This window comes from Epinephelus fuscoguttatus, linkage group LG3 (assembly GCF_011397635.1).
Source record: "Epinephelus fuscoguttatus linkage group LG3, E.fuscoguttatus.final_Chr_v1".
Taxonomy (NCBI): domain Eukaryota; kingdom Metazoa; phylum Chordata; class Actinopteri; order Perciformes; family Serranidae; genus Epinephelus; species Epinephelus fuscoguttatus.
In genome coordinates, this window is record NC_064754.1 from 40,858,133 (window position 1) to 40,884,498 (window position 26,366).

At 41.7% G+C, this 26,366-nt stretch overlaps 1 protein-coding gene across 3 annotated transcripts in view; it reads right to left on the reverse strand.

Moving 5' to 3' along the window:
- The window catches only part of pax5 (paired box 5), a 71,047-nt gene that overhangs the window by 38,478 nt on the left and 6,203 nt on the right, over positions 1-26,366 (reverse strand). For all 3 annotated transcript variants that reach the window (XR_007449030.1, XM_049572707.1, XM_049572706.1), the window contains exons 2-5: positions 15,644-15,809; positions 11,853-12,050; positions 11,121-11,185; positions 6,377-6,502 (exon numbers count right to left, since the gene is read on the reverse strand). Coding sequence is in view for 2 of the 3 variants with exons in the window: in XM_049572707.1 (XP_049428664.1) it covers positions 6,377-6,502; positions 11,121-11,185; positions 11,853-12,050; positions 15,644-15,809 (555 nt within the window). In the remaining variant the exon portion in view is untranslated. The remainder of the gene's footprint in view (positions 1-6,376; positions 6,503-11,120; positions 11,186-11,852; positions 12,051-15,643; positions 15,810-26,366) is intronic.

The following is a 26,366-nucleotide window of genomic DNA, read 5'->3' on the forward strand; positions in this document are numbered from 1 at the left end:
GTTGCAAGCTGTATTTTCCCAGATTGAGTGTAAGCCTCTTGGAGTTGATGTCGTTGCCACAAGAAGTGTTTTTCAGTTCACCTTGAAGACTTCTAGTAAACCTCAGATCATGAGACAGTATCTAGCTGCTAACAAAAACCACTCACACTCGCACAGTCCTGCATAACTCACAAAACCTCGCTATACCTTTTCAGTACACAAAACCTCTTTCGCCCACTCTCCCACAAACACACTGCTTGATCATAATCTCTCTTTCTGGACTATAGTCACAAACACACACACACTCATATACAGATGCTAGGAGCAGTGTGAGTGTATGGTCCAGGTCTCTGGTGACAGACCAATCAGGAGGGAGATAAAGCCGGTATGATGCTTTAGCCTGGTAACCCACGGCGACCCATTTAATCCCACCGGCCAGTCCCCATGATGGAATTCAATTGATCAATCATGTAGCTCTGATGGCACCATTTCAGCCAGCTTATTGCTTTTTGCTTTCTCTCTGCCGCACACATACACACAAACACACACCCATACACACACCTGAATACACACTGAAAGACTGACCCAAGTCTGTCATGAAGGAGCACTCACAATGGACAGACAGAGAATGAAGGACACAACAGAACCTACTGTAATCGAGCAGTAAGAACAAAGCTTTTACTTATGATAATCAATAATGTCCATTCATCTGTATGAATATGTGTAGGTGTGTGTGTGTGTGTGTGTGTGTTGTGGATGTGGTAGTGGGTGGGTAGCTTGATATCCGGCTGGTCTCATTGTATCCATGGATGGGTAAAGAAACTCATTGCCGTGACGGGTTAAATCCTATTCACTGTCGGATACACACACACTCACACCCTCACACACACATACACACACACACACACACACACACACATACACACAAACACACTCACAGCTGCCTCTATCTCTGTGAGTCAGTCTCAGAAGGGAAGCGCTTCTCTTCCCTCTTTTTCAGAGCAGAACAAAACAAACAATGAGCCCTTATTGTTCTCTCCTCTCTGCCTTTTTCCTCTCTCTTCCGCCTTCTCTGTCTCCCTCTTTTACTCTCTCTCTCTCTCTCTCTCTCTCCATCACCGTCCGTCTCCCTCTGACTCGGCCTGCCGTTTCCATTTTTTCAAGAACCCAGGAACAGTTGAATTATTAAATCCAAATACCTTGGTGAGTTAGATGGGTTGTCACCTGTTAGTGTGTTTCACTGCATATATGTGCGTGTGTGTGTGTGTGTGTGTGTGTGTGTGTGTGTGTGCATCTGTCTGTCTGCAGGGGGTAGGACACCACTAGTGTGCATCTTTTTGCACTTGACATAGATTATCATACTGATAGGACAAGGGTCGTAAGTCTGACCTCACAGCCCCAGCCTGTGTGAGCTTGCTTGTGTGCGAACGTGAATGTGTGTGAATGTGTGTGCGTGCCCCATCTAAACTCCAGAGATCAAAGTTTTTGGGGGAGCGGGAGGCACTGAGAGGAACTCAGGGTGAAGGGCGGAGCACCCCTCCCTCCTGTCCTCCATCCTCCATCTTTTGCTTACTCCCAGCGCCTTTTATCTGGTAAGCTGCTGCATGTCACAGTGGATGCACAAGAGGGTGAGAGGTCATCTTGGCATTCGGGGTAAACAAAAAGAGACCTTTTTGTGTATACCTGATAACTAATTTTCCTTCAAACGTACTGAGAATACTTTTCATTTCCCTTCATTTCCCATCTTTATAGGCCTACCTGTCCTGACTCTATATATCCAAGCTGCACGCACTCACAAACACATGCACACACGCGCACACACACACACACACACACACACACACACACACACACACACACACACACACAGCTTCTGTGTTTAAGAGAATAGGTTAAGATACAATAGTCCCCTTTTGGCCCCACAAGTCAAGTTCTTCCATTCACTCCCATTCATCTACATTCTGCCCCCGCTCACCCCCCACTTCCCCTCACTTTGGCTGGGGGCACAGGTCACCACAGGGCTTTACCCCCACACACTCCTCCTGCCAACACACACACATGCACAGACACAGAAACACACATGCCATGATCCCGCCTTCCTGTGTTCCCATCACTGACACAGCTGCCATTTCCATGCTCATAAGTTACAGCAGATATGGAAGGTTTCTTACATTCATGTTCATGCATACTGTAATTGTGCAATTTTATATCACAGTAACAAAAACACTTCTAAAGCTTGCTTGAGAGCACTCAGTGCAAAGCTTCGTTCAAAATGCAAGGATATAAATTATTGACCTGATTGGATTAGCAGTGTTTACTCCACTTTAAGTCCGTAAGAGGAAACAGGTGCACCTCTCCTGCACTGAATTTAAGTGGTGAGACCTGCCTCTAAATAGCATTTTTTTCACAGCAGACATTTTTTCTTACCACAGTAAAAAACACAAGTAGAGATCAGGTTGCAAAAATAACACTAATGAAAGCTCAGTCACATTCAAGTTCAGCCATCGTTAACATTATTAATTACACCTGTACTTTCCCTGCCACAGGATGACATGTCAAAATGTCATGAAAAAGGTGGCAATTGAAAGCAAAAGAATCACTTCATATCTTGATCTTTTTGGTGAATTTTATTTTCAACTAATGGATTGACAAAAAACAAGGCTTCATGCAGAAACATGCCAGTCCATTACCAATAAAATTCACCAAAAAGAACAAGACATGAGGTCATTCTTTTGCCTTTGAGTATCACCATATTTGGTTTAAGGGACAACAAATACATTGCTTTTCATCAGGCTATTAAATGCAAGAGTGAAGGGTTTTTTTTCTTTCAAAATTTGGGGGCCTATATTAAGTGGGGAATCTGGGGTCCACTGGGGGCATCAAACACTTCATTTCCTCCATTCTGGGAAACATTGCATGCACTAATTTGTGCTTTTCTGGAAATGTCATGGTACTTCCTGCATAGTTGCTTCATCTTCTTTCATGGCAGATTCCAACCATGGCTCCTGAGGTTGCACACTGCCACCACCTTCTTTACCGAAGGTATTGTTGCAACTATGAGCCGCGTTCTAGCAGTTGTCAGAATAAAATAAGTTTTTCATTGCTTTTATGTTTCATTGGGATGGGACAAGTGAACATATTCTGAATTTTGAGGGGAACATGCCCCACCGCCAAAATCTACACTATGATTAAATGCTTTGCTTTATACATGTAAAGACCAGGTTTTAACCTTGTCAGATGCACAGAGGTACGTAAAAGACACTGTAACTGTCTCATTACGGCATATGGAACATATTCACCTGTACTGACAGATAGATATTAACAACACATTCAACATGAGAAAGCTATGTGATAGCTGGCCTTGTGTGTGTGTGACTTGTGTATGCTTATGTCTTTTTCCTTCTGTGTACAAATGTTCCTACCGACAAGCATATGGGTGTGAGTGTGTGCAAGAAGCTTGCATTATTGTGTATTTGTGTATGTGTTTGTCTGTCCATGTCAGTGCATGCTGTTCCCCCCTGTCGCCCCTTGCTGTGTGTGTGTGTCATTATCCAGCGGGGGCTGCTCTAATGGAAGCTGTGATTAGCAATGCTGTTAATTAGACCACAGAGCCAACCGCGCAGACCTCTGCCACAGAAACACTGCAGATAAAACGCACGAGCAAAACGTGACGCCGAGCAGCACAATGGTTTGTGGATGCTTCGATGGAAACGTGAATGAAACAGTATTTTTGATAGGAAGTGTGAATCGCAGGGTCCAGTCATAATAAAACAAGAAACAGACCGCACGTGTTTGGCATGGTGCAGCACGTCATGCACATAAAGAACAAAGTGAAACAATAATGCTGCTAATTAGATAACAGAGCTTCGACTTCAACTACAGATTCAACCACAGAGTCTTTGCCACAGACATCAGAGCTCAGTGTGGGATACATTTGTGTAATTATACATGCCTCTGATGATATTATTCTTGTCAATGAAATATGGCTTCATAAGAAAAGTGGACCACGAATACATTTTGAATTGTTATAGCTGGAAAAGCACTAACAACACAAACCATGGCTCCGTGTCAGTAAACCAGCAGGCACAACACCAGGGCTGTGGAACAAGAACACCTAAAGGACACTGAGCCATCATAATGTTATTAAGTTACACCTGTGCTTTGCATCAAAACTTAATCACCAGCAAATATTGTACATTTCTGCAAACCACGCATACTTTACATTTATATATCATAATGTAGCAGACACACTGAAACTATGTTTCAACAATGTTGAGGTTAACATGTGGTTAGGTTTAGGGACAAAAACCACTTTAAAAAAAAAGTTTTTGTTGGCACTGTCCTGGCAGGAAATGCACCATTGTCGCTGTAAAAATGTACAATGCCAATATTTTCTTCTATAAAAAGTAAAAATGGCTGCTGTAGCACGTTTCCATCAAAGTTCATGCAGATTTTCATTGGATATCTCGGAAATCTGGGAAATCTGCTAAATCTGCATGTTTTCATCCACTTCTGCTTTGCGAATATTAGGAGTTGGTTTATGATCAAGAGAAAGAATTGATGGCACTAATTCTCCACTCGTGCCATTAAACCATTGCAGGCAAAGAGAGTGCAACCAGATGATTAAAAGAGCACAGGTCAAATTATGGAAATCACAAGACTACTGCAATTGTCCATTTCTTCAGTGGACTCAACGATACACTGGTTTTTCCGAAACAGCCAAGCATTAAAACTTTTCCAATATTTTGAGTTTTTATGTAATTTCTGGCATTTCCACTATTTTTTCTCTCTCACATCACAAATTCAAGATTAGTGAGGGACATAAAACTCGGTAAAAAATGGAAAAACAGACTCTGTGCACTAGACTCCCATAAATACTGAATGAACACCAACATTTCAAGCTTCATGCTCTTCTTGGTCTGATGGAGAGTGTGAAGCTTGAAACATCACCTCAGTGGTAATTCAATCAAATGTTTTTGGGAGCATTGTCTAGTGTGCAGACTCTGTTTTTCCAGATTTTACATGATCTAAAACCTAGTGTTCATAGTCTGAATGTGCTTGCTTTTGTAAAGTTTTAACACAAAACAAGTTAAACATTGATCCAAGGTGTGTGCAAACTACCAGCTACCCTTGTGTGCAGAGAGTAAAGGTCTTTAGAACAAACGTCATCATGGCCTCTGCCAATGAGGTTTTGTTTTCTTTTTGGTTTGGTTGTCTGTTTGTCAGCAGGATTACGGAAAAACTACAGGCTGATGTTCATAAAACTTCATGGAGGGGTGTAGCATAGTCCAAGGAAGAACCCTTTTTTTATGTGAACATGAATTTTATCTGAATCACGGGACAGATACACAAATTATTTTTCACTTTTGTTAACATAGGGTATTTGGCCTTGTTGGAGGTCTGCGCCCTGCAAGTGCCTGTGTTGTTATTCATCTGTACTCTGTACAGTGTGTGTGTGTGTGGGTGAGTTGGGGTGGGGGTTGTGTGTCAGGTCTTAAGTCTTTGTGCTCTGCTGATGGGTGAGTGGGCTGTATCCGAGCATATCCGAACGCTCAAGGTGCACCTGGGATTCATCCTGGAACCCGCTGGAATGTTTTGGAAATTCATCAGCAGTGGGAAAAGAACCCCATACTGTATCTGTGTGTGGTGTGCGTGTTTGTGTGTGGGCATCCGAGTGTTTGAGACAGAGAGCGAGAAATAGCCCCCAGTGGCGTTCTGTCACCCCCCCCTCGCTCCGACATCTGGTCCTGTCTCATTTACCGTAGGAGACTGTCTGTGTGATGGCTTTTTAATGCCACTGACGCTGACACACACACACACACACACACACACACACACACACACACACACACACACACACACACACACATACACACACACAAACAAACATGCACACACACAAACATACAGTATACATACAGTAAATGTGAGAACCCCCTTATGTGCACACACACACAGATCACACCTCCATTAACATGCATACAACATTGATCCAGTATGACAGCGTATATGATCAATAGTGCATGCATAAACTGACTTCTCAGGTAGCTCTCTGGTGAAGCACCGTTAGTAAACAAATAGGGGTTTCTGAATGAAGATGTTTGGTTTAGAACTCCCATATTGTACCTGCACACACACACACACACACACACACACACACACACACACACACACACACACATCTGCCATTGATCCGAGTTCTTTCCATCTGGGCTCTCTCCATGTTGAAAAGGAAAAGGAGGGGGACCAGAGGCTGCCTACTTTGTTTATTTATGTTGTATATGTGCACTTGAAAAAATGCCCTTTCTACAAAGAAAAAAAAAAAATACAGTGACGCAAGTGAGATAAACAACACTCAACCACACACACACACACACAGACAGATTATTTTGCTCACCTTCATCCCTCTTCCTCTTGCCCACGTCCACAGCTGAGCTGATACCCAGAATGCCACTGATGGAGTACGAGGAGCCGGCTGAGTCGCTGGTCACTGCTGACACTTGTGTGGCCGCTACGGACGTCGCTGCAGACAGACAAAGATGACAAAACAATGATGTACTGAGAAATATGAGCAAGGGAGGAGAATAATGACTTATATCTACGCCTCTGATAATTAATGAAACATCTGCATCATTTGTTCCGCCTTACAGTATATTCATCTCAACAGAAAAGAAATTATTTTAAAGCTCTTTTAATCAATTATGAGAGTTAGTATGATTCTCAAAATGAAACCACACTGTAAAAAAATGTACTGCAGCTCAGATAAACTAGGTCAGCTTTTGTGAAAGTGTATCTCAAGGAATCCATTTTGGATTTTATGTAGAAAGGGAGAAATACACATGTGGCCACTACTACTATGAAGCAACTTTCCCTCTTCTCATTTCTTAGTTTGTACATCCTTGATTTCTTTCCCTGCCCCCTCTCCTCCCGCCTAGGACGCAAGCAGAGGAAACAAGAAAGAAACATGACGAGAGAGGAGTTGAGGCAACAGGCTGTTTTAAAGTGAAGTCAATTAAATATGCACAGCTGCATCATCAGCTGTGTTCACATCAGTCACACCTCTTTTATAGGTCACAGTCGCCAAAAAGACTTTTGCAAAGGATACAGCTGTGCATCCTCACTCAGCTCCTCGAGCAACCCTCCTCTTTCCACGAAATGCATTTTAGGAATTGAGACATCCTTCAAGATGGTGCATTAATATCTATTTCTGGGTCACAGGCAGGAGGATGGAGGAGAGAGGAGATGAGGAAGCACAAAATACAGAAAAGAGAAGAGCCCCTTGTTTAGGGCACATTAAGTGTTCTGCATATGAAATATTTAAAAGCATATTAAAGACTGGTTTCACTATATGATATTTAATAGACAAATAAATCGCACTGCATGACACTGAGTCACACAGAACCTTGTAGCTGTTATTCTTATCATACAAATATTTCAGTTATATTTCCACACATTTAGTAACGTGCTATGACTTAAATCATTTGTAGAAGTACCTTAAGTACACTGTGAAAGAGGATTTTGGAGGATGGTAAAAAGTCAGACTGGGTTTGGGCCAAAAATGTGCGCTGATTGGCTGGGTCAGGTAGGGCTCAGGCTATGGAGGGTAAAGAAATGTGATTCTTTTTTTTGAAATAAAGAATTAATATTAAAAAAGTGAGCAGTCTGCACGTTAATTACTTGTTTATTATTTATTTGAAATGTAAATCCAAAACATGTTAGAGATATATATTGATTGATTGATCACAGAGTGGAGAGTCGGTGATCTACCCGAGCTGGTCCATTTTCAGCTGGAGACACGTGTGACATGTGCCGCCACACTGTTAGTGTGTTTCAGTCATTAGAAGCCAACATGTGCTTTTTGGGGGATGGGGTTTAGTTAGGTTCAGGCTCCATATTTTATGTGATATCTCAGACGTGCTGGGTTCGGGTTGGCTTGGTTCAGGCTGAGACCTCTAGGTTGGTTGGCTGCAGAGCTACACAGCTAATTTTCAGACCTTTCAAGGTCACAGAACAAATGTGGCACCAAATTGTCGTTTGTATTGTTAGTTATAATGGCAAAGGTAAGTGAACATTGCTACTGATGAATTGCTTAAAAAAGTTGTTTTAACGTGACTTTTATCACAAATCATCTAATATTAAAAAATGTGAGCATTAAACATATTTATCTATATTCTGGATGTTAATCTTGCATTTGCTGCTAGTTGGAAAATTCCAAAAAATATTATGCCAGAGAAGTACGGCAGAGAGTAAAAAGTGTGCTAACCGTCCCCAGTCTCCACTAATGTTGAATCATATGCTACTACAATGCAGATTTGGGAGCCATTTTAAACCAGCATTTATGGTTTCGATTACACGTCTTCATTCAGTTATTTATAGAACCTTCACAATCAAAGATACAGAACCAAAAACTATCAATGAAATCCTACTTTTTCTTATAGATAGATACACTTTAATCCTCTAAAACTTTTACTCAGCCACACAGACCAAATTGAGGCTTTTTTAAAAAAAAAAAAAAAAAAAAAGCCACAAAGGACAGGAGTCTGTCTGTGTTTTGCCCCTCGTTGTCTCTCCCTCTAATCTTCCCCCTGGAGGAGACAAGTTCCTCGCTGGGCGACACAGCGACATACTTGTCACCGCTTCAGTGACAAACACACACACACACACACACACACACACATTCTGCAACCTCCTGACACACACACACAAACACACGCACACACTGAAACATACAGTCACTCATTCCTTGGTCCCTTATCTGTGCCCCTGTAAGCGGACATGGGGTTGAGTGACAGTATGGCATCCCAGGAGGGACAGAAAGGTGTGGAGACAGACATCCTAATCCTCTCTCCCAGCAGACCCCCCAAACACAGAAAGACGAGACCGAAAAGGGAATAAAAAAAAAAGAAACGATAAACCCGAGGATCAAGGTCCCTTCCAGCCGTTACTCCTTTCGCTAACGACAAGCAGAGTATAATGAATGCATATCCCTCCTTTTCCCATCACTTGATTTAGCACTTCAATTATCTGATTTTCCTTTCTCTTTCTTTTCACTCCTTTTTTTATCAGAACGTAACGCTTTTATTCTGCAAATCCAAATGTTCAATTTTCCGCCTGGGAGTGGGACCCATTTATCTGTGTAATCTGTAAGCGTGCGTGTGTGGGTGTGGGTGTATCTAGGTGTGTGTGCGTGTGTGTGCTGCTAAATGTGTGTAAAAGGCAGGAGACAGGGAGCAGTGTGTGTGAAATTAATTTAGATTAATAGACAATGTGCGATTATGAAGATATGAGAGACACCGAAACACAATCCACTGCAGGGCAAAGTGAGGAGGAGAGAGGGAGAGAGAGACGGAGGCTCTCATATTTATTTGTTCTCTGAGATATTCATCGAATAAAAAGGAAATAATGTTTCAGTCATAGCTGTAATAGATATATTGCTTCAGTCTGTAACATGATTAGAAACTACAAATGAACAGTGAAACCATGTTAATCCGAAGGAGAAGAGTCAAGGGTCTTTGGATGAAGGATATTAATTTCATTCATCCAAGAACAGATGAATAGATAGTAAGAATCACATGTAAGGGTGCAATCTACTTTGTGTTAGCGAGAACCAAACATGATCGAATTAACCCACAAATGGGCCAAAATCAGCTGTGTGTGATCCAGGACTGTAATCACCTATTTACCACACCTTCTGTGACCCAATCCTCCACCCACCCAGCAGCTAAACTGACCCTTTTAGAGCATTTTGAAAGCCATTTTAAGGAGACAACATATAAGTGAACACCACACAGGGAAAGTGCGCACACTGACGATATATATTGTATTTCTATTTTTGTGACATTCTTATGGCTAACACTTCACAAAAACTATCACAATTGACCACAGTGTGTGGATCCTCAACCAGGAAATGTTGAGCATCAAACACTTAATTTTCTGCATTCTGGTGATTTTTATGCACCAATTTATAATGTAAATGTCTTTACTTCTGTAAAAATAAAAGTCCTCTGCTACTGGGGACCCAAATGTACATTTTAAATATTGAGGGGGGCGTGTCCTGTGCGACCCCCCTGAAATTTACACCTATGAGCCTCCATAACATATTACATTCTAGTTTTTCACTTTTTAATACATTGAAAGTAATGAAATACAGAGAGAGTACATGTTTTACATTGATTGTGCCTTCCCATAACAGTCAAGCAATGGCTTCTGCTGGGGTACGGCAACACCACATGGACAAACCACGTACAGGACTGCAGTACACTGTAATACTAAAACCAGTAGTAGTAGTAACTGCAATCTCTTAAGTTTATTTATGATTATGATTAGGCTATATTTATTAATGGTTATCTCTGAAGGTGGTGCTTGGTTGCTTGTCATAGCATAGGGCATTTTTTATTTATTCTTATCATTATTTGGGAGGGGGGGCCAAGGTGTGATCATTTGGTTGAATACAAACTCATTTTAGGCAGGTACAGTAGACCAGTCATAATTCAGAATCTGTTTTCAGTTCATAATGTGATTTAGTGGTGCATATTTTAAAACAAATATGCAGCTAATCGAATTACCACAACCCAACCGACACTCAATAAGACTGGGCATTTGTGGCCCCTGAGGGCAGATGCCCTTTTTGCCCAGCTATTAATCCAGCCTTGCCGTAAACTACAATTTGGGAACGTACTATAATGCTCTATTTGCAAACATGATCTCCTATAGCAGAAAATTCAGTGCTTGTGATTATTTTTTTATTGGCATTACAGCACCAGTGTTGATGCTAGTCATCCTCCCTCACTGTCTCCCCCCTTTTTATCCAGTTCGCTCTCCACTGTTCACCCAATAATAAGAGCTTCAAGTACAAATATTGCACAAACCCCCAGTTTATTGACCACACTGTTTAAAGATGTAAATATTACATCCCATTAACTAACTCCGTTCTTAATTAATTTTGGGACATCTTGATAAAAACATTCAAGCAAAGACTTTTGTGGCACACTTTCTCACTGCGAGTAAATGTCCAGAATTTCAATACATTTCATTGTTCCATGTACGGCACACGGGCTCCTGAGAGATTCACACAAAAATGGCTCTGCTGTAAAATTTGCTTTGACAGTCTGAAACAGGATTTCTTAAAGCAGCACACCTACCTAAGTTGTGAGCCGACACTGAGCCCGTTTGGCCGGGCGGCTGCTGAACCTTTGTCCGAATGATCCTGCAGGAGGAGAGAGGAGATATTAGTGTGTGTGAAGTGGTCGTTTGTGTGTGTGTGAGAGGATTCTGAGTGACAGAGAGAACATGACCATCGTGGGAGCTAAACCGTGTGTGTGTGTGTGTGTGTGTGTGTGTGTGTGTGTGTGAAGTGGCTGAGGCAGGAGGCTGACATGGCAGAGGGGCCTCACACTTCCTGCTTGGCTGCTCATGCAAGCCTTTTCTTCCTCTTTCCTTTCCTTTTCTTTTCCTTTCCTCCCCCCTTTTCCTCTCCTCTCATGTCCTCTCCTTTCCTTTCCTTTCCCTTTCTTGCCTTCCCTTTTGTGTCTTTTTCTATCCTTACTCTCGTGCACCTTCCTTCCCTTTTGTCTGCCTCTTTTGCTCACTCCTTCTCTCTCTTATTTCACTATCCCTCCCTCTCTCTGGCTCTATGCTCGGGGGAAAGGGTTGTCATTGTACCATCGTGTTGAACCACTGAGCTGCAGCCACTTCATACATATGGAGACCGGGGCCTCTTTGCCTTTCTCCTCTCCACTCCCGGACACACAAACACACACACACACACATAAAGAAAACACAGTATTATATTGCTCTGAGCTCTACCTACACTCAGTACCTGTTACTATAAGTTGATACTCAAACACACAGACAGAGTACACAGACTGTAGTACCTGTTGATGGAGCTGACACTTGGGACGCTGTCGTTGTCACACACTCTCTCAGCCAGGAGCCTGTCCCGGATCTCCCAGGCAAACATGGTGGGGTTTTGGCGTTTGTAATCGGCGATCTTGTCGACCACTTTGGGAGTAGCAACCTTTGGTTTGGATCCCCCGATTACCCCGGGGCGGATACTGCCCGTTTCATAGTACCTGCCAATCAAAGTGCAGGAGATGCTCAAGAAGGTTGAGGCATTTTTAGAAGAAGTGTTGGATCAAAACTGCTAGAAGGGTGAATGTGTAAATTCAAACTTGTTATTTATAATTGTTATTTCATATTCACCAAGCCCCATAGAGTGTTTAAATTGGTTAGATTGTGCCATGTTATCTTGAAATTAAACATTTTGATTCAAAGATTAAAAAACATTTTAATGATCAGTTGATGTGACATTGGTGCTCTTATTTGGACATTGTTTATCAATGAAGGTGATTGTGCAAATGTAATTGAATACCACCTAAAAAGAAAAGGTTTACACTGTGAATAAGGCCGGCGCTGGTCTATACTTCTCATATTGTCAACTTATTTGTTTGTGGTTCTCAGCTCCAAGCTCCACTGAACATGTAAATCTTTAAAAATTGGTCACAAATATAAAGTTTAATTTATTCTTGAGTTAAGTCATTTCACAGAACAGCTGACAACTGACGTGTTTTGCAAGATTTGCTGCTTAGAACATTTAACACCTTGTGGTGATTTGGACATCGTTCCACCCAGTCTCAACTCTTTTTCCTCATGGCCTCTCAGTAGATAAATGACCTCCCTGCTGCAGTCAGGACTTCTCTCTGGCTCGAATTCCAAAACTCTTAAGAAAACATTTCATGTCTCTCTGACCTGTCCCTCACCCTTCTCCTTTATTTCCACCTGATCTTGAAAAAAGATGATCCTCCTGTATTTTGTCGCATTCCTCGATGGATATTTAGCTTCACACTCTCACTGTCCGCAGTGACAAAGTGAAGTGACGAATGAGATGCAAAATCCGCAGAGGTTGTCCAGTGCAAAAATGCATTCTTTAATTCTGTTGAAGCTAAAATTAGTCTAATTTCATCATATGAAGTGGTTATTTTCCAAAGTCACAGTCTTTTTAGTGTGATATTCCCTATTTGTTTAAAGTATATTCTCCCACGGCAGTTTAGCAAGGAAACACTAAAAGAGTAAAAGCTGATTGTTTACAGCTGCCACTCTACATAGACCAACAGATGCAGAGAAAACAACTGTTGTAACTATATAAAAATGTTAATATCATATCAGTCAGTAAATTAACCAACATAGTCAAACAGAAATATGTGAAATGGACACAACCTCTTAACAACGTATTATGTGGTGGTGGGCACAAAATGTGTTAAGATTTTGCTACACAATACACTGCCGAATGATTGCAGTTTTATTGCTTTGGTGAGGTTTAGGGAAGGATTAACACTTGTTTAGAAAGTTTAGGAAATGACAGTGGTTTCGTTTAAAATGACTACAAACAGGACCTAAGTGAAGTAACCTTATGTACTCTGCATAGTTATGCAAAGTCAGTAAAGTCAAAGACTACGCTGACTTGTGGTTTTACTTAGGACACAAACAGCAGTCTTCTATGCAGATTTTCTCACTCTTTATGGATATCATGCGTCCATCAAGTCAAAAAATCTTCATTTATTTTGCACTGGCATTGTTTTCATATTGCCAGCACAAAATTTTAACACATTTCATGTCCAACCACCGCATAATGTTTTCTTAAGTCTTTGTGTCCATTTTGTGAATTTCTATCAGATAGGGCTGAAAAAACAGCGACCATCACACCACTCAGTATGATGAAATCCCATCAATAGGTTAAGGCTACCCAGACTCACTACATGTGAAACTGACCTTGTCAGTCTTCTCTGTGGTTAAATTCTCACTACAACTTGTTTGTCATGCTGCAGTCATCAGAGCAAACTGTAGATAACTGTCAGCTAAAATGCCAAAAATATTTACGATGTCTGACTCAAGCTGGCTGTTGTTTTCTTAAGGATTTTTGCATTGTGACACAGAGGTAAGAAGAGGGTGGCACTGACACACACACACACACACACACACTAATGCAAACACACACACTCACAGATTCAGGCGTTTCGTGTCCACCATGGCTATTTCATGAATGTATTTGCATGCAGAAGGGGCAGGGGGGGGGTGGGAGGACAGCAAATGTGCTACACAGCTTGCAGAAAAAGGGGGGATGCTGTGTGTGTGTGGATGCAAGCTGTCAGTCAGTCTTAAACCTGCTCTCTCTCTCTCTCTCTCTCTCTCTCTCCCTCTCTCTCTCTCTCCACCGCTGTACGGTAGAGTAATCCCTTCCGTGAAGATGTGTGTTCCTGTAAATGTGCGTTTTCTTGTCTGTCTTTGTGTGTGTGTGTGTGTGTGTGTGTGCGCACGTGCGTTGCCCCTATGTGAGTGTGTTGCACATTTTGACTATTCACAGCTGGAGTATAAACACAGCTAAAGGAAAAAACAATCTATTTCCAAATGGAAAACTATTTAAATTATTCACAGCTGAATCATTGGTGAATAAACGAGCATGGTTATTGATATCCGCACAACGATGAGCTAATACACACACACACACACACACACACACACACACACACACACACACACACACATACACAGACACACACAAAGTGGTAGAGTTGGTGTTTTTGTTCTGCTGGCACCAGAGAGACAGAGAGGAGAGGATAAAACAACCCTCCCTCCCTCCTTCCATCCCTCGATCCCCTCTCCTCCCCCCCTCACGGTAACGCTTCAGTGAGTTGAACGGCCAGGACAGGGGAGAGAGAGAAAGATAGAGAGAGAGACAGAGAGAGGGAGAGAGAGAGAGAGGGAAAGAGAGGCAAGGGAGAACAATGAGCAACACATTTTTTGATATAGCTGAGGGTCGCTGTAGCTAATCCTTCCCCTCCGTCCCCTCAAATGGTCTCTCTGTCTTTTTTCTTTTTTTTTCTTGCACTCTTCTTCTTTAACACGCCTTTTCCCCTTTTGATTGTGTTCCTTGTTCTTGTCTTTCTCCCTTTCTCCATCTCCCTCTGTGTTTTTTTTCTTCCTTTTTTTGGGGAGGTGCAGAAATATGGTGCCACTTTCATTTTGATGCTAATTCCAAAAAGTGATGAATCTTTTCCCTTTTGTCCCCCTTTCTTCTCCGGGGGATGGAACGAGCAGGGATTTACTCTTGAATTTAGCTTTGAAAAGGCAGAGACAGAGACTGAGAGAGAGGGAGTAAGAGAGAAAAGCGGGGTGAGGAGAAGACACTGAAATATTGAGAGGGGTCGGACGAGAAATACAGGATATGGAGAGGGGAGAGGAAGGTTAAATGGCAACATAAAGAGAACAGATTGAGAGAAATAAGAAGCAAGCAAAAACAACGGCAGCAAGCAGTGGAAGTGCAGCTTGTGCATGATACTGAGGGAATCAAAGAAATGGCAGAATAGGCACTACATGAGTCAGTTTGACCTGACAGGGGCTTCAGTTTGACACATGGTTAGCCAACACTGGACCTAAAGCCTGTGTGTTCTCATAAAACTAAGCAGAATGACCCAAAAATGAAGCAGATACGTTGAGCTGTCCTGCTTCATCCTACAGTCCATTGCACTTCAAAGATTTTGGGAATCAGGAAGCCCACATTGTTATACACCTTAGCCAGTTACACAGACTGTTGGCACACTGTTGAGTGCATAATAAAGACTGTGAATATTTTCAGCACCATCATCATATGGTCATAGGTGTTTTTTACCTGCCCAGTATCTTGCTGACACATCCGTGGCTGACTCGTAGCTGGCGTGAGATGTCGCAAGGCCGAACCCCTTGGTGGGCAAGCTCCACTATTCGCTGTCGCACCACATCTGGGAGGGGCCTGCCGTTTACAAACACACCTCCGAGCTGGTTCACTCCTCCATGTCCTAGAAGAGAGAGAGTGACAGAGGGAAGACAGTTTGAAATGAATCAAAACAAGGTCAAGGATGAGTGAGAGAGAGAAATATCATGGCTGCCTGGAAATTTAATTAGGTTACAGGCAACGAAATGAGACAAAGATGAACTTATTCAAATGCAAGTGACCAAATGGAGGTTGATGAGGCAATGATGAGAGGTTTTAAGAGGTCTCTGTGGTTTTGGCTTTAGCTACATGTGCAACAAATAAAAAGTACATAATGACCACTAAATCAATGATAAAAATGTCTTAATTTATCCGAGGCCCGATTTTTCCTCTTATCAGATTTTAGGAAAGACATTGGACAGGCATGGGAAGTAACGTCTGCTTTTCAAACATGATCATCATGATTCTTCTGTCAACCTCAGATAACCTCTTTATAGATTAATTAAAACCATTTTTTAAAGAAACTTTGACTTTAGACTTAAGTTTGTAGGAGGGGTGTGATACAAGAGGTGCTCAATACAGCTGCAGTCCTCCATTGTTAACTGGCCATGGGCGAAGGTTTCATTTCAACATTCAGGGGGACACATGAAACAGGGGGATTTGGGGGTCTTCCAGAAAATTTTGAGCACCAAACGCTTAATTTCCTGCATTCTGGTGAATGTCTTTAATTTTGTCAAAATAAGTCCTCTGCTACTTTCACATTTTTATTGGGGGTGACAAATGCGCATATTCTAAATATTAAGGGGGAAGTATCCCCTGCATCACCCTGAAATCCACTACGCTGACTGCTGAACAGCTCAACTGAAGCAGTTGGAGTTAAAATGCCTTGTTAAAAGGCTGTTCTGTCAGCCATTTATCAGTAATGTTTACATGAAAGTGACATCCAATAGTCACATTCCAGTCTGGATTAAAGCGTCCATATTTTTCCTTATTTGCTCGGCTTTAATGCCGCCTGTTCTCATGGATTTCTCTTGACCAGTGAAAGACGACTACTCACCAAGACTTCAACAAAAACATTATGTGGCATTTGTGCCATTAACAGCTTGTTGCTGTGTGTCAACAGTTGCATGTCAAAACATGGCATGCTCCCTAAATCACTGACCAACACTGAAAAATATAAAAGTAGTACAAGAAATCTCTTATTTTGCTATAGGATTTGCTGTGTGTGTGTGTGTGTGTGTGTGTGTGTGTGTGTGTGTGTGTGTGTGTGTATCATTATTGTTTGGAAGGTTTGTTAAAGAAATATTAACTTCAGGAAGGATCCCACAGCTGCTGGAGTCAATTTACTATCACATATACATGTGATTTCTCTCCTGCCGCTGATTTATCTGGCTCACCATAATACACCAGTTTGACTATTCCAAAGTGCAAACTTTGCCCATTTTCACCCGGGGCAGAGTAAGCTAAGATCTTAAGTAAATGAGGGGATTTCAATTAATTATTGACCAAGGCCTGGCCCTGGCCCCTTACTGAAGGATACCACTAATATTCCCCCTGAGGGATGAAACAGAAGTAAATGAATGAGAGAGAATAAGACTGGTATACACGAGAATAGACTTAAATAGAAGCTCAGCCTTTACAGAATTCTGATGTTATAAACTGATAATAACATTTGCTCTTCTAAATATTAGACACAGAAAATCATAGCCGCCTGTTAATCATCTGGCTAAGTTCTGCTTTTGACTGACTGATTTATATAGCAGCAGCAAAGGAGCATGGACATTAAGCAGGAAATGGGCGTGAAGTGGAGCAAAGTATAACCAGAGACATGGCCGTAAGTTTTGTTTTTACAAATGGGGGGACACATATGAAACAGGGGTTTGGGGGCCTCCGCCAAACAAAATTATGCATCAAATACTGTGAAATATGTCTTCTGATACGTTCCGTTCATGTTTTTAATAGAGGGGGACGTGTCCCCCGCGTCCCCCCCAAATGTACGCCTATGACATGGGATTTAGTGTGCATTCCGATCATCAGAACATAACAAAAAATGTCCAAAGGTGACGTCATTAAATTACTCATTTTGTCAGACCAACAGCCTAAAATGCAAAGATACTCAGTTAATGACCACGAAAGACTCGTAACAATACTGAAGAAGCTAAAAATAGAAAATTACTGACATTTTTGCTTAAAAATCACTGAAGCAAATAATCAGTTTTTGCCAATTAATTTCTGTCAGTCCCCTAAACTATCAGTCGACTGATTATTTTAGCTTTAATACCAGTCCTGGAGCCAGTCCCAGCATGCACCTGAAGAGAGGCAGGGTAGACCACTGGACGGGTCAGCCGTCTAAAGCAAGCACACTCAGTCAAACACGTTCACACTTCTGCAGACTCTCCATCGAAAGCTCCAAACAGTCAAACCAGGTGAGAACCTGCTGGCACTTCTTCCTGTGAGACAACAACCACTGTACCAGCCAATATGTATATATATGTAAAAATAATATAATATAGTCAGCAGTAGTGGGATACAGTACGCAGCAGAAATGACAAAAATGAGAAGAACTATTTGGGACAACAGTGTGTGTGTATATGCTGTATATGTGTACTGTATATCTCACCAAAGGCAGAGTATAAATCAACCAGATTTTTTCCACCACATAATCCACTGGCTTTTGTATTACCATAGTGATTACGTCTTTAGGGGAAACACACACACACACACACACACACACACACACACACACCCTCACACACACTAATCCTAGCTGTGGGGGTAATAGATTTTAAACACATTACCCCAGCAGGGATACCCCCTTAAACACAAAGCTGTCCCCTGAACCTGTCCCCCTGTCCTCTTCTTCCCTCCATCAGCATAAAATAAAGAAACACACACACACACACACACACACACACACACACACACACACACACACACACAGCCTCCTCCAGCTCAAATATAAATAGATCCACACATGGGGGATAAATACAAAAATGTGAAGTCTACAGTCTCATTCTGTGAAATCAAACAAAGCTATTTCCAAACGGCTGATGTGAGCGGTCACTCTCTTCCTTACTACTTTATTTTTTGAGATAGAAGAAGCCTCATTATGCAGATGCCTGCTGCAGACAGCACAATTTGAAAAGCAATCGCTCTTTACAAAAGACACCAATATATAGACAGAGTCATATTTATGCAATGTCCATGAACACCGGGCTCAGCTGAAGCTCAAAGTCTAAACGGCATGAAATGTAACAACCGGCATGAACCTTAAGGACAATATAATCACATCAGCTGTAGCAAAAGCATTTTTCATTTATCACTATTTTACACATCAAAACCAGTTCATTCATCAAGTAGGACTCAGCTTGAACTTCTGGAGGAGTTTTGTGAGAAATCAACCCTCATGGTGTGAGTTATCCCAGCTTGGGTTGAACACTACAAATTGCAGAAACACTACTGATGTGTCTAAGGCTGACACTTTTGCATTATGGGATATGTAGGATCCAGCGTTTGGGGGACATAACCCATGGTAGGGGCTCGTGTTGACTTCATACTGGAATTTCTAACTTCGAAACAACACCTTGAAAAATATCAATATTTGATATGATTTCAACACCATGCTGAAAAATTAAAATCAAGGGCATAATTTTTTTTTAAAATAAATATAACAGTAGAATGACTGTAGTAGAAATGAACAATAAGAGAGAGAGAGAAAGTGAAGGTAGGGGACTAAAAGTCAGGGACATTATTCTGGGCTGAGGTAATGCATGTTTTTAAGTGATATATGAAAATATTTCTTAATGCCCTTAGTATGTTTGATAGGCAGCACTGCAATAATATCACACCGCTGCCTCTGGATGAAGTCAATCATTAATTGGGAACTGAACTGATAGTTTTTAACTTGGTGATTGCGGATTGTATTTGGAATATTTGCTATTTATGGAAACAGCACAAAATCTGGGCCATACATCCAGGATACTGTTGTGTACTGCATCTGCTGTTTAAAATGATATCAAATATATCTGTAAGAATTGCGTCCTTGTACTATCCCACATTATTATGATGATTTGTTGGCTTTCCTGTGAGTGAACATGCTGGTGATGGAATATTAATGTAAGCAGGTACTATTCTGCTCCTGGGTCAGTGCAGGGTGGAGTCAGTTTTATTTACATGCATGGCCCAAAATCACATTCTCAGATTTCCTTCAAAGGGCTTGACAGACTACACCATCTATCATGAGATCATCTGGGAAGCACTTCACTGCTGCCTGAACTCCGCTGATCATTGGTCCTCTTTCATCCCTACATATTTTGAGACATTTATTAGAAAGTTTATGGTAAAGACATGATGGGGAACAGGGGAAGAGAGAGGTCCCTAGTTGAACTTAAACTGGGGATGTCATCGTTCATGGTCAGCACCTTAAGCATAGCCCTAAACTGCCATTAAACTGGGGATACTCAACTGACTGGAAGCCAGGGGCCAGTTAATAAAAAACATTACTAATATCTATCAGTGTATATAATAAAAGAACAGCCTGTTTTCAGCCTGTCAACGTTTGCTGTCCTTACTCATCTTTGCCAAGAAGTAAATGAGCACCAGCCTCAGACAGGTCAGGTGTGGGCAGGCGCGTTGCTAGACTGACATTCAGGGCTTTGCCTGAACCTTTGTTGAGGGGTCTGGGGGGATCTTCCCCTGGCCCTTTTTGTATAAACAAGCTTTATTTTGATGTTTTTTTGCACTCTGGCACCTTATTTACATCCAAAGTACAAAAAAATTCCCAGCATGAATCAGTTTCTTTTCATTTTGAGTTAGAGAATGGTCCTCACCCTACCATGGCCCAGTTGGGTGCTGGGTGGCCCGCCACAAGTTGAGGGAAACCTTACCAAACCTTACTGTTCTTGTAATGTGTGTGTGTGTGTGTGTGTGTGTGTGTGTGTGTGTGTGTGTGTGTGTGCATGTTGGGATTTTATGATCCAACTTGGTGCTAAGATGCAGAGAGAAAACTCTTCTCTCTCACACACACACACACACACATTTTCAGATTTACCTCAACGCCAGAGCAAGCCTGCTGACCTACATGGACAAATTCAAGCCCTCAACACACACTCTCTCGCTCTCTGTGAACGTTTTGTATAGCTGTGCGAAGGCATTATTCCTCCCTCCTCTCTTTATTATTATGTCCTGAAACCTTTTGATGAATAAAAGCACAGTTTTTGCAGGCTCGTTTATAGAAGCCGACTGTGCTACGTCCTCCTCACCACAGGTATCTGCAGAGAAGATTCGCCCCCCTCCCTCTCTTCCCTCTCTCCCTCTTTCTCAGATAAGAGTAAATGAAATGGTTCCTTTCACCCTTCCTATCTGGGCCAGGGCATGAAATACGCCTTGCTTTGTAAAGAGATGGAGAGGAATGACTTGTGACCTACAAAAACCTCCAGATAACTATTTATTCACTTATCTGTGTATTTACTGTTGGCATTAGACGTTCAGACTCTCACCATTCATGGGGAAGGTTATGGGGATTATGTGTTTGAAATTTATTTTCCGAGCCTATAAATACTGATAGGGACAAATGCAATAACTTACACATTCTATAAAGGCATTTGTTTATCAACCACTGTAGCATAATTCTTTAAAAAGGTAGCATTTTGAAGACTATATGCCATGTTTTTACATAACTGCATTATTTGGCAGCGCAAGAAATGGTGTTGGCCTCAGACTAAATTTGATGTTGCAGGGTTTTTTTTTACCATTATAACCAGAAAACAGCCAAATATTGTCTTGCATTTTGGGAGGAATCCATTCCCTTTCTTGTGGGTAGATGCCTAAAAAAGATGTATTTCTAAAGACGTCACCTAACAGAAGAATTCAGGACTGATGTTCCCTCACAGCTGTGTGAGTTTAGCAACAGAGGTCCAGTAACTCATCACACTTGCTCCCAGAAATTCAATCAGCACTGGCCGGGGAGGGAGGTTTTGTTGCAAATTAGATACAAAGATTCTGCCAAATTAGGGTGTCTTGGCTTTTAAAGGTCTTTCCATAAAAAGCTGAACCTACAGTCTCTTGAGGACGGGAAACTGTTGGCAAAGGCAGCAGCTTCATTTTCATCCCAGAGAAACAGATTCAGAGTGGGACAGAGACTGCCAGGGGACCAGGGGTCATTATGCAGCCCTGTTGTATTTTATTTATTTACCCTTTATAGGAGCTGACTTAAAAGCCCAGCACCTCCTTAAATGTTTGATTGATTCACTGTTTCCGGGAGGAAAAAATACAGAGATAAAGCAGAATATATTCGAGCTCCCCCATCCAGAAAATAAAGTCCATTAGGCTCTCTGTCTCTCTCTTCCCACTACATCCCTCCCTCTCTCGTTCCTTCTCTCTCCCTCCCTCATCTCTCATCTGCCTCGTCACGGCCTGACGACTCAAAAATAAAGCAAAGGAGAGAAATCGCAACAAAACGCCACCGGTTCTCTCTCTCTTCTCTCTTGAAAAAAAAAGGAAAAAAGGGGGGAACTAGAAATTACTTTTGGCTGAAAACCTGTTTGGAAAGTTGCCCGCGAGAATACAGATGAAGCACATTTCCTTGAGCAAACAGTGAATAGATCTGTGAGATGTGCCAGCCAGGCGTTTTGGACGTATAGTGTTATTTTTCTCCTGAAAGGTAGAGTAATTAATATTCTGTCGGCGAAGTGTGACTCAGGGAACCTCGTTAATAAACGGTTAGATTTATAAATAGTTATCTTGTATCAAAAGAAGTCAGTTTGCAGAGATTCCCGTGAGAAAAACCACGATTTAATTAAAAAAAATGGTATGCTTGCGTAAAAATTGGATAAATTAAATGCTGTTTTTTAACTTTCGTTATTCCGTGGACAGTGGTCGGGATAACGTGCGATTCAAGTAAAATTTGTGATTTTTTTTTTTCATGTAGAAAACGTGTTTTTAACGACTGTTTTTCCTTTGCGTATGTCGCCTATTTTTGCCTGTCATTTTTCCCCCTTTTCTTTAACCCATGAGCCGATCACCAAGGTAGGCCACAGCCTCGCCTACTTAATATTCAGCATGCCACCATTACCATTACAATATGTGATTATGAAATTCAGCTCATTATCATCACAATTACCTGGTATAGATTTTTTAAACATGGCTGCTATATATTGTTGCGCCTATGGTTCAAAACAGGCTCCGGAGTTTGCAAAGTTATAACGAAGTCTCAGCAGTGATATGGACCATAGGAAATATTATCTTTTTCTTTTATTACCAACATAAAAGAGTGTTAAAGCCGAAACGTACAAAACGAATTAGATGTTGAAATTAAAAAATAAAAATTTTAGGTTGAAAAAATGAAACGAAAGAAGTAGAATTTACAGCCAGCTTGGGCGAATAACTTAAAAGTAGAAATGTAAATAAGTCGCCAACACACGTGCTGCAAAGACTTGTGACTTTGTGAAAAGTTATTTTATGAAAGTGTTAGTACACACACACACACACACACACGCACACACACACACACACACACACACACACACACACACACACACTGCAACATTTCCACGCGTCACAGTCGATTCATCCCAACCTCTCTCTCTCTACCTTTGACATTTTTTAGGTGTAATCGTTTTAAAGCGTCTCCGGGCTTTGACATATATAACTTTAGCTCCGCTGTTACCGTCAGCACCGCGCTTCATTGGCTTTGGTGAAACTGCAGGGAAGAGGAAACATGATTCGTTCTAGTTTTTTTTCTTTTCGTGTGTGTGTGTGTGTGTGTGTGTGTGTGTGTGTGTGTGTGTGTGTGTGTGTGTGCAGCCTCTTCTTTTTTTAAATCCTGCAGGATAACGCACCGTGGGAACCTCTGTCAGTCACATAACACGGCTTCTCTCCGGGACTAAATAAAATATATATAGCCTAAAGCATAATCTATTACACGCTGAAATGCCTATAGGACGCTTCATTCAGCTTTAAGTGCAGATGCTAAACACGGAGGTGGCGAATATGGGACTCAATAAAATCACATTTTTCATTACATTAACAAAATAGTGCTGATAAAGCTTGCTGGAAGTACGCGTAAAGTTCCTAATTTAATTATTTCTTATTATTTTGACCATTACAGCCAATCTTTGGAGTTGATTATAACTGAACATTTTCATTTCAGTTATTATATGTGGGACTGTAGTTAGCTGTGGTGGCCACATACTGATAGGACCTACTGCTTTGTGGTTTTCCTTCGAAAATCACAACTCAGTGCTCAACGACTGAAATATTTTCAGTTTTTTAATATTAACACCGGTGCAGGCTTGCATAAAATAACTTCCATGTGAGCTAGTATTTGGGGAGGGAAAGTGCTCTGAAAAAAACAAAGCAGGGCCCGCCATGTCACGACTGAATGAACAACTTGTGTCCCCCTCCCTCTCCAAACCCTGCGTGTCCCCAAGCCCCTGCTCTGCTGAAGTGTCCTTGAGCAAGACGCTGCTGCACGCTGCATGCTGCTGCGAGGCTGAACCTGTGTGAGCTCTGACCTGCTGGGCAGTGAAAGGAGAATTTCTCTGCAGGGGATCAACAGAGTCTCACCTTGTTATTATTAGTATGATTATAAGACCCGAGCAGATCTGCCCGCCTGCACCTGTGTGCGTAAAGTGCAGTGTGTGTCTGTCTAACCTGGTTATGTGCTGGGAACACTGTTACTGTTTGTGGATCAAGTTCAGCTTTTAGTCATGCTTTGTTACCCCAGTCTCTCTCTCTCTCTCTCTCTCTCTCTCTCTCTCTGACCCCTGCACCCCCTCTTCTCTTCAAAGGGGGGAACACAGCAAACCGTCTCACACACAAGGCACCAACAAATACAACACAATGTAGGTATGCACAGCCTGGATTACAATGCATTTCCCAATTCCAAAATAACTCCAATTCCACGCCCTGTGCCAAATTTAGTCACAGTACACCTGTTTGACAAAATTCTGAGAGACATAAATAATCTATAACGAGGATAAATAGCAAATTCACAAACAAGGGAGACTGTAGTGCTAACAATTTTGGGCCTAAAATTGCATAAACACTGCAAAAAATATCTCTTTAGGAGTCATTAAGTGGAGCAACCAACTAAATACATAATATATAAAAAATAAGTGTTAATATGGGAAGATATAATTCAGCTGCACAGCAGATTTCCAAAGTTTCTCCATGGTTGTTTCGAGATTTAAAAAATATTTTTAAACGAATGCAGTCAATTAAATATCAAAACGTTATTTGCAAAAAAAAAACTTCCTTAGCTTATATTACTCTACACTTTCCAGTAAGAAAAGATGGTTTCGGACTCAAAGCACGGATGTTTTTTGCAGTGTACGGTGCAGCTGGAAGCTACTCCGCTGTTATTATTGCATATGCACACAGAGTTGGAGGTGTGGGGGTTGTTTCAGTTCAGGGCAGATGGGATCATGCAGATGGGGGGGAATTATAAACGTGTAAACTTACTGTGCATTGCCGCAAACGGGTCGTGCTTACAGTGAATCTCCATCGTTAAGGTGGAGGGGCTGCAGGGCCCCGGTACGGTGTGAGGGGTCTTAAAAATGCCACCGGACACCCCGCTTCAGTCGGCCACTTTACTGACACAAAGTGACCTCCAGTAAATGGAAGGGGGTACAAGTCCCCTATAATGAGAGGATTTTAATTTGCTTAAATAATATCTTAAAAAAAGACTGTTAATTAGTTGACAGCGTTACACAAGTCGAACTAATAAAAACACATTAAAAATAGGGAAACTGGGAGATTTTCAGGTGGACGGGAAGAAATAAATGGCGTCAAAAATATGACTCAGAGACGGGCTCCCTCCTCATGGGGACGGGACACCACACCGGGTCTGTTCTGGCGTCTCCAAAACCAGAGGAGGGTAAAGACAGCAGCAGTGCTCATTCCCTCAACTGCTGATCTACAGCGAGTCGCCTCAGTCCAAGGAGAGAAAAAAAAGAGTCAAACTTCTGCAAAAATAAAATGAAATGAAAAATATGGAGAGCAAACAAAGTAGCCTCCCTCCCTTTCTCTCCTTCTCGGTCCGCTGGCCGTGACCCCTGAACTGCGATTTAGCCGATGGGGGGGCTGAACTTTTTCCTTTCAGTCTGTTCAAATTTTTAAAAATAAGAAAATAATAATAAAGGAAAAAAACCCAGTTCGAAAAATTTAAAAAATATTCTTTACAGATCCACGGTTATTTTTCTTCCAAGTTATTTGCTGCACATTTTCTTCTGGTCACAAATCGTCCTCGGCAGTTGCTCTCACATTAACACTTGGTAATCTCCCATCAGTAGAACGAGTGAGAGCGGATGAGTGCTCACATCTTGAAGTCTCATATCCACCGTGCCAAAAGAAAAGAAAAATAAAGAAAATTGCGCAGCAGGGAAATTAACAAAAACTGTGCTTTGAGTAAAAGCTGCTGAGGCTGACGTGAGAGTTGTTATCCTGTGAGTATGAAGGAAAGGCAGCTCTTGGTCACTCTGTCTCTTCCCCCCTCTGTGTTGACCAGGACTCGCTGCACGAACGCTACTGGACTCCCGGTTTATGAGTTTGGAGACGCATTTCTTCGCGCTGAAAAAGCAAACAGTCCTGTCCAAATTCAAAAGGTAGTTTTCTCCGCGCTCACGCCAGAAAACGTCAGAGA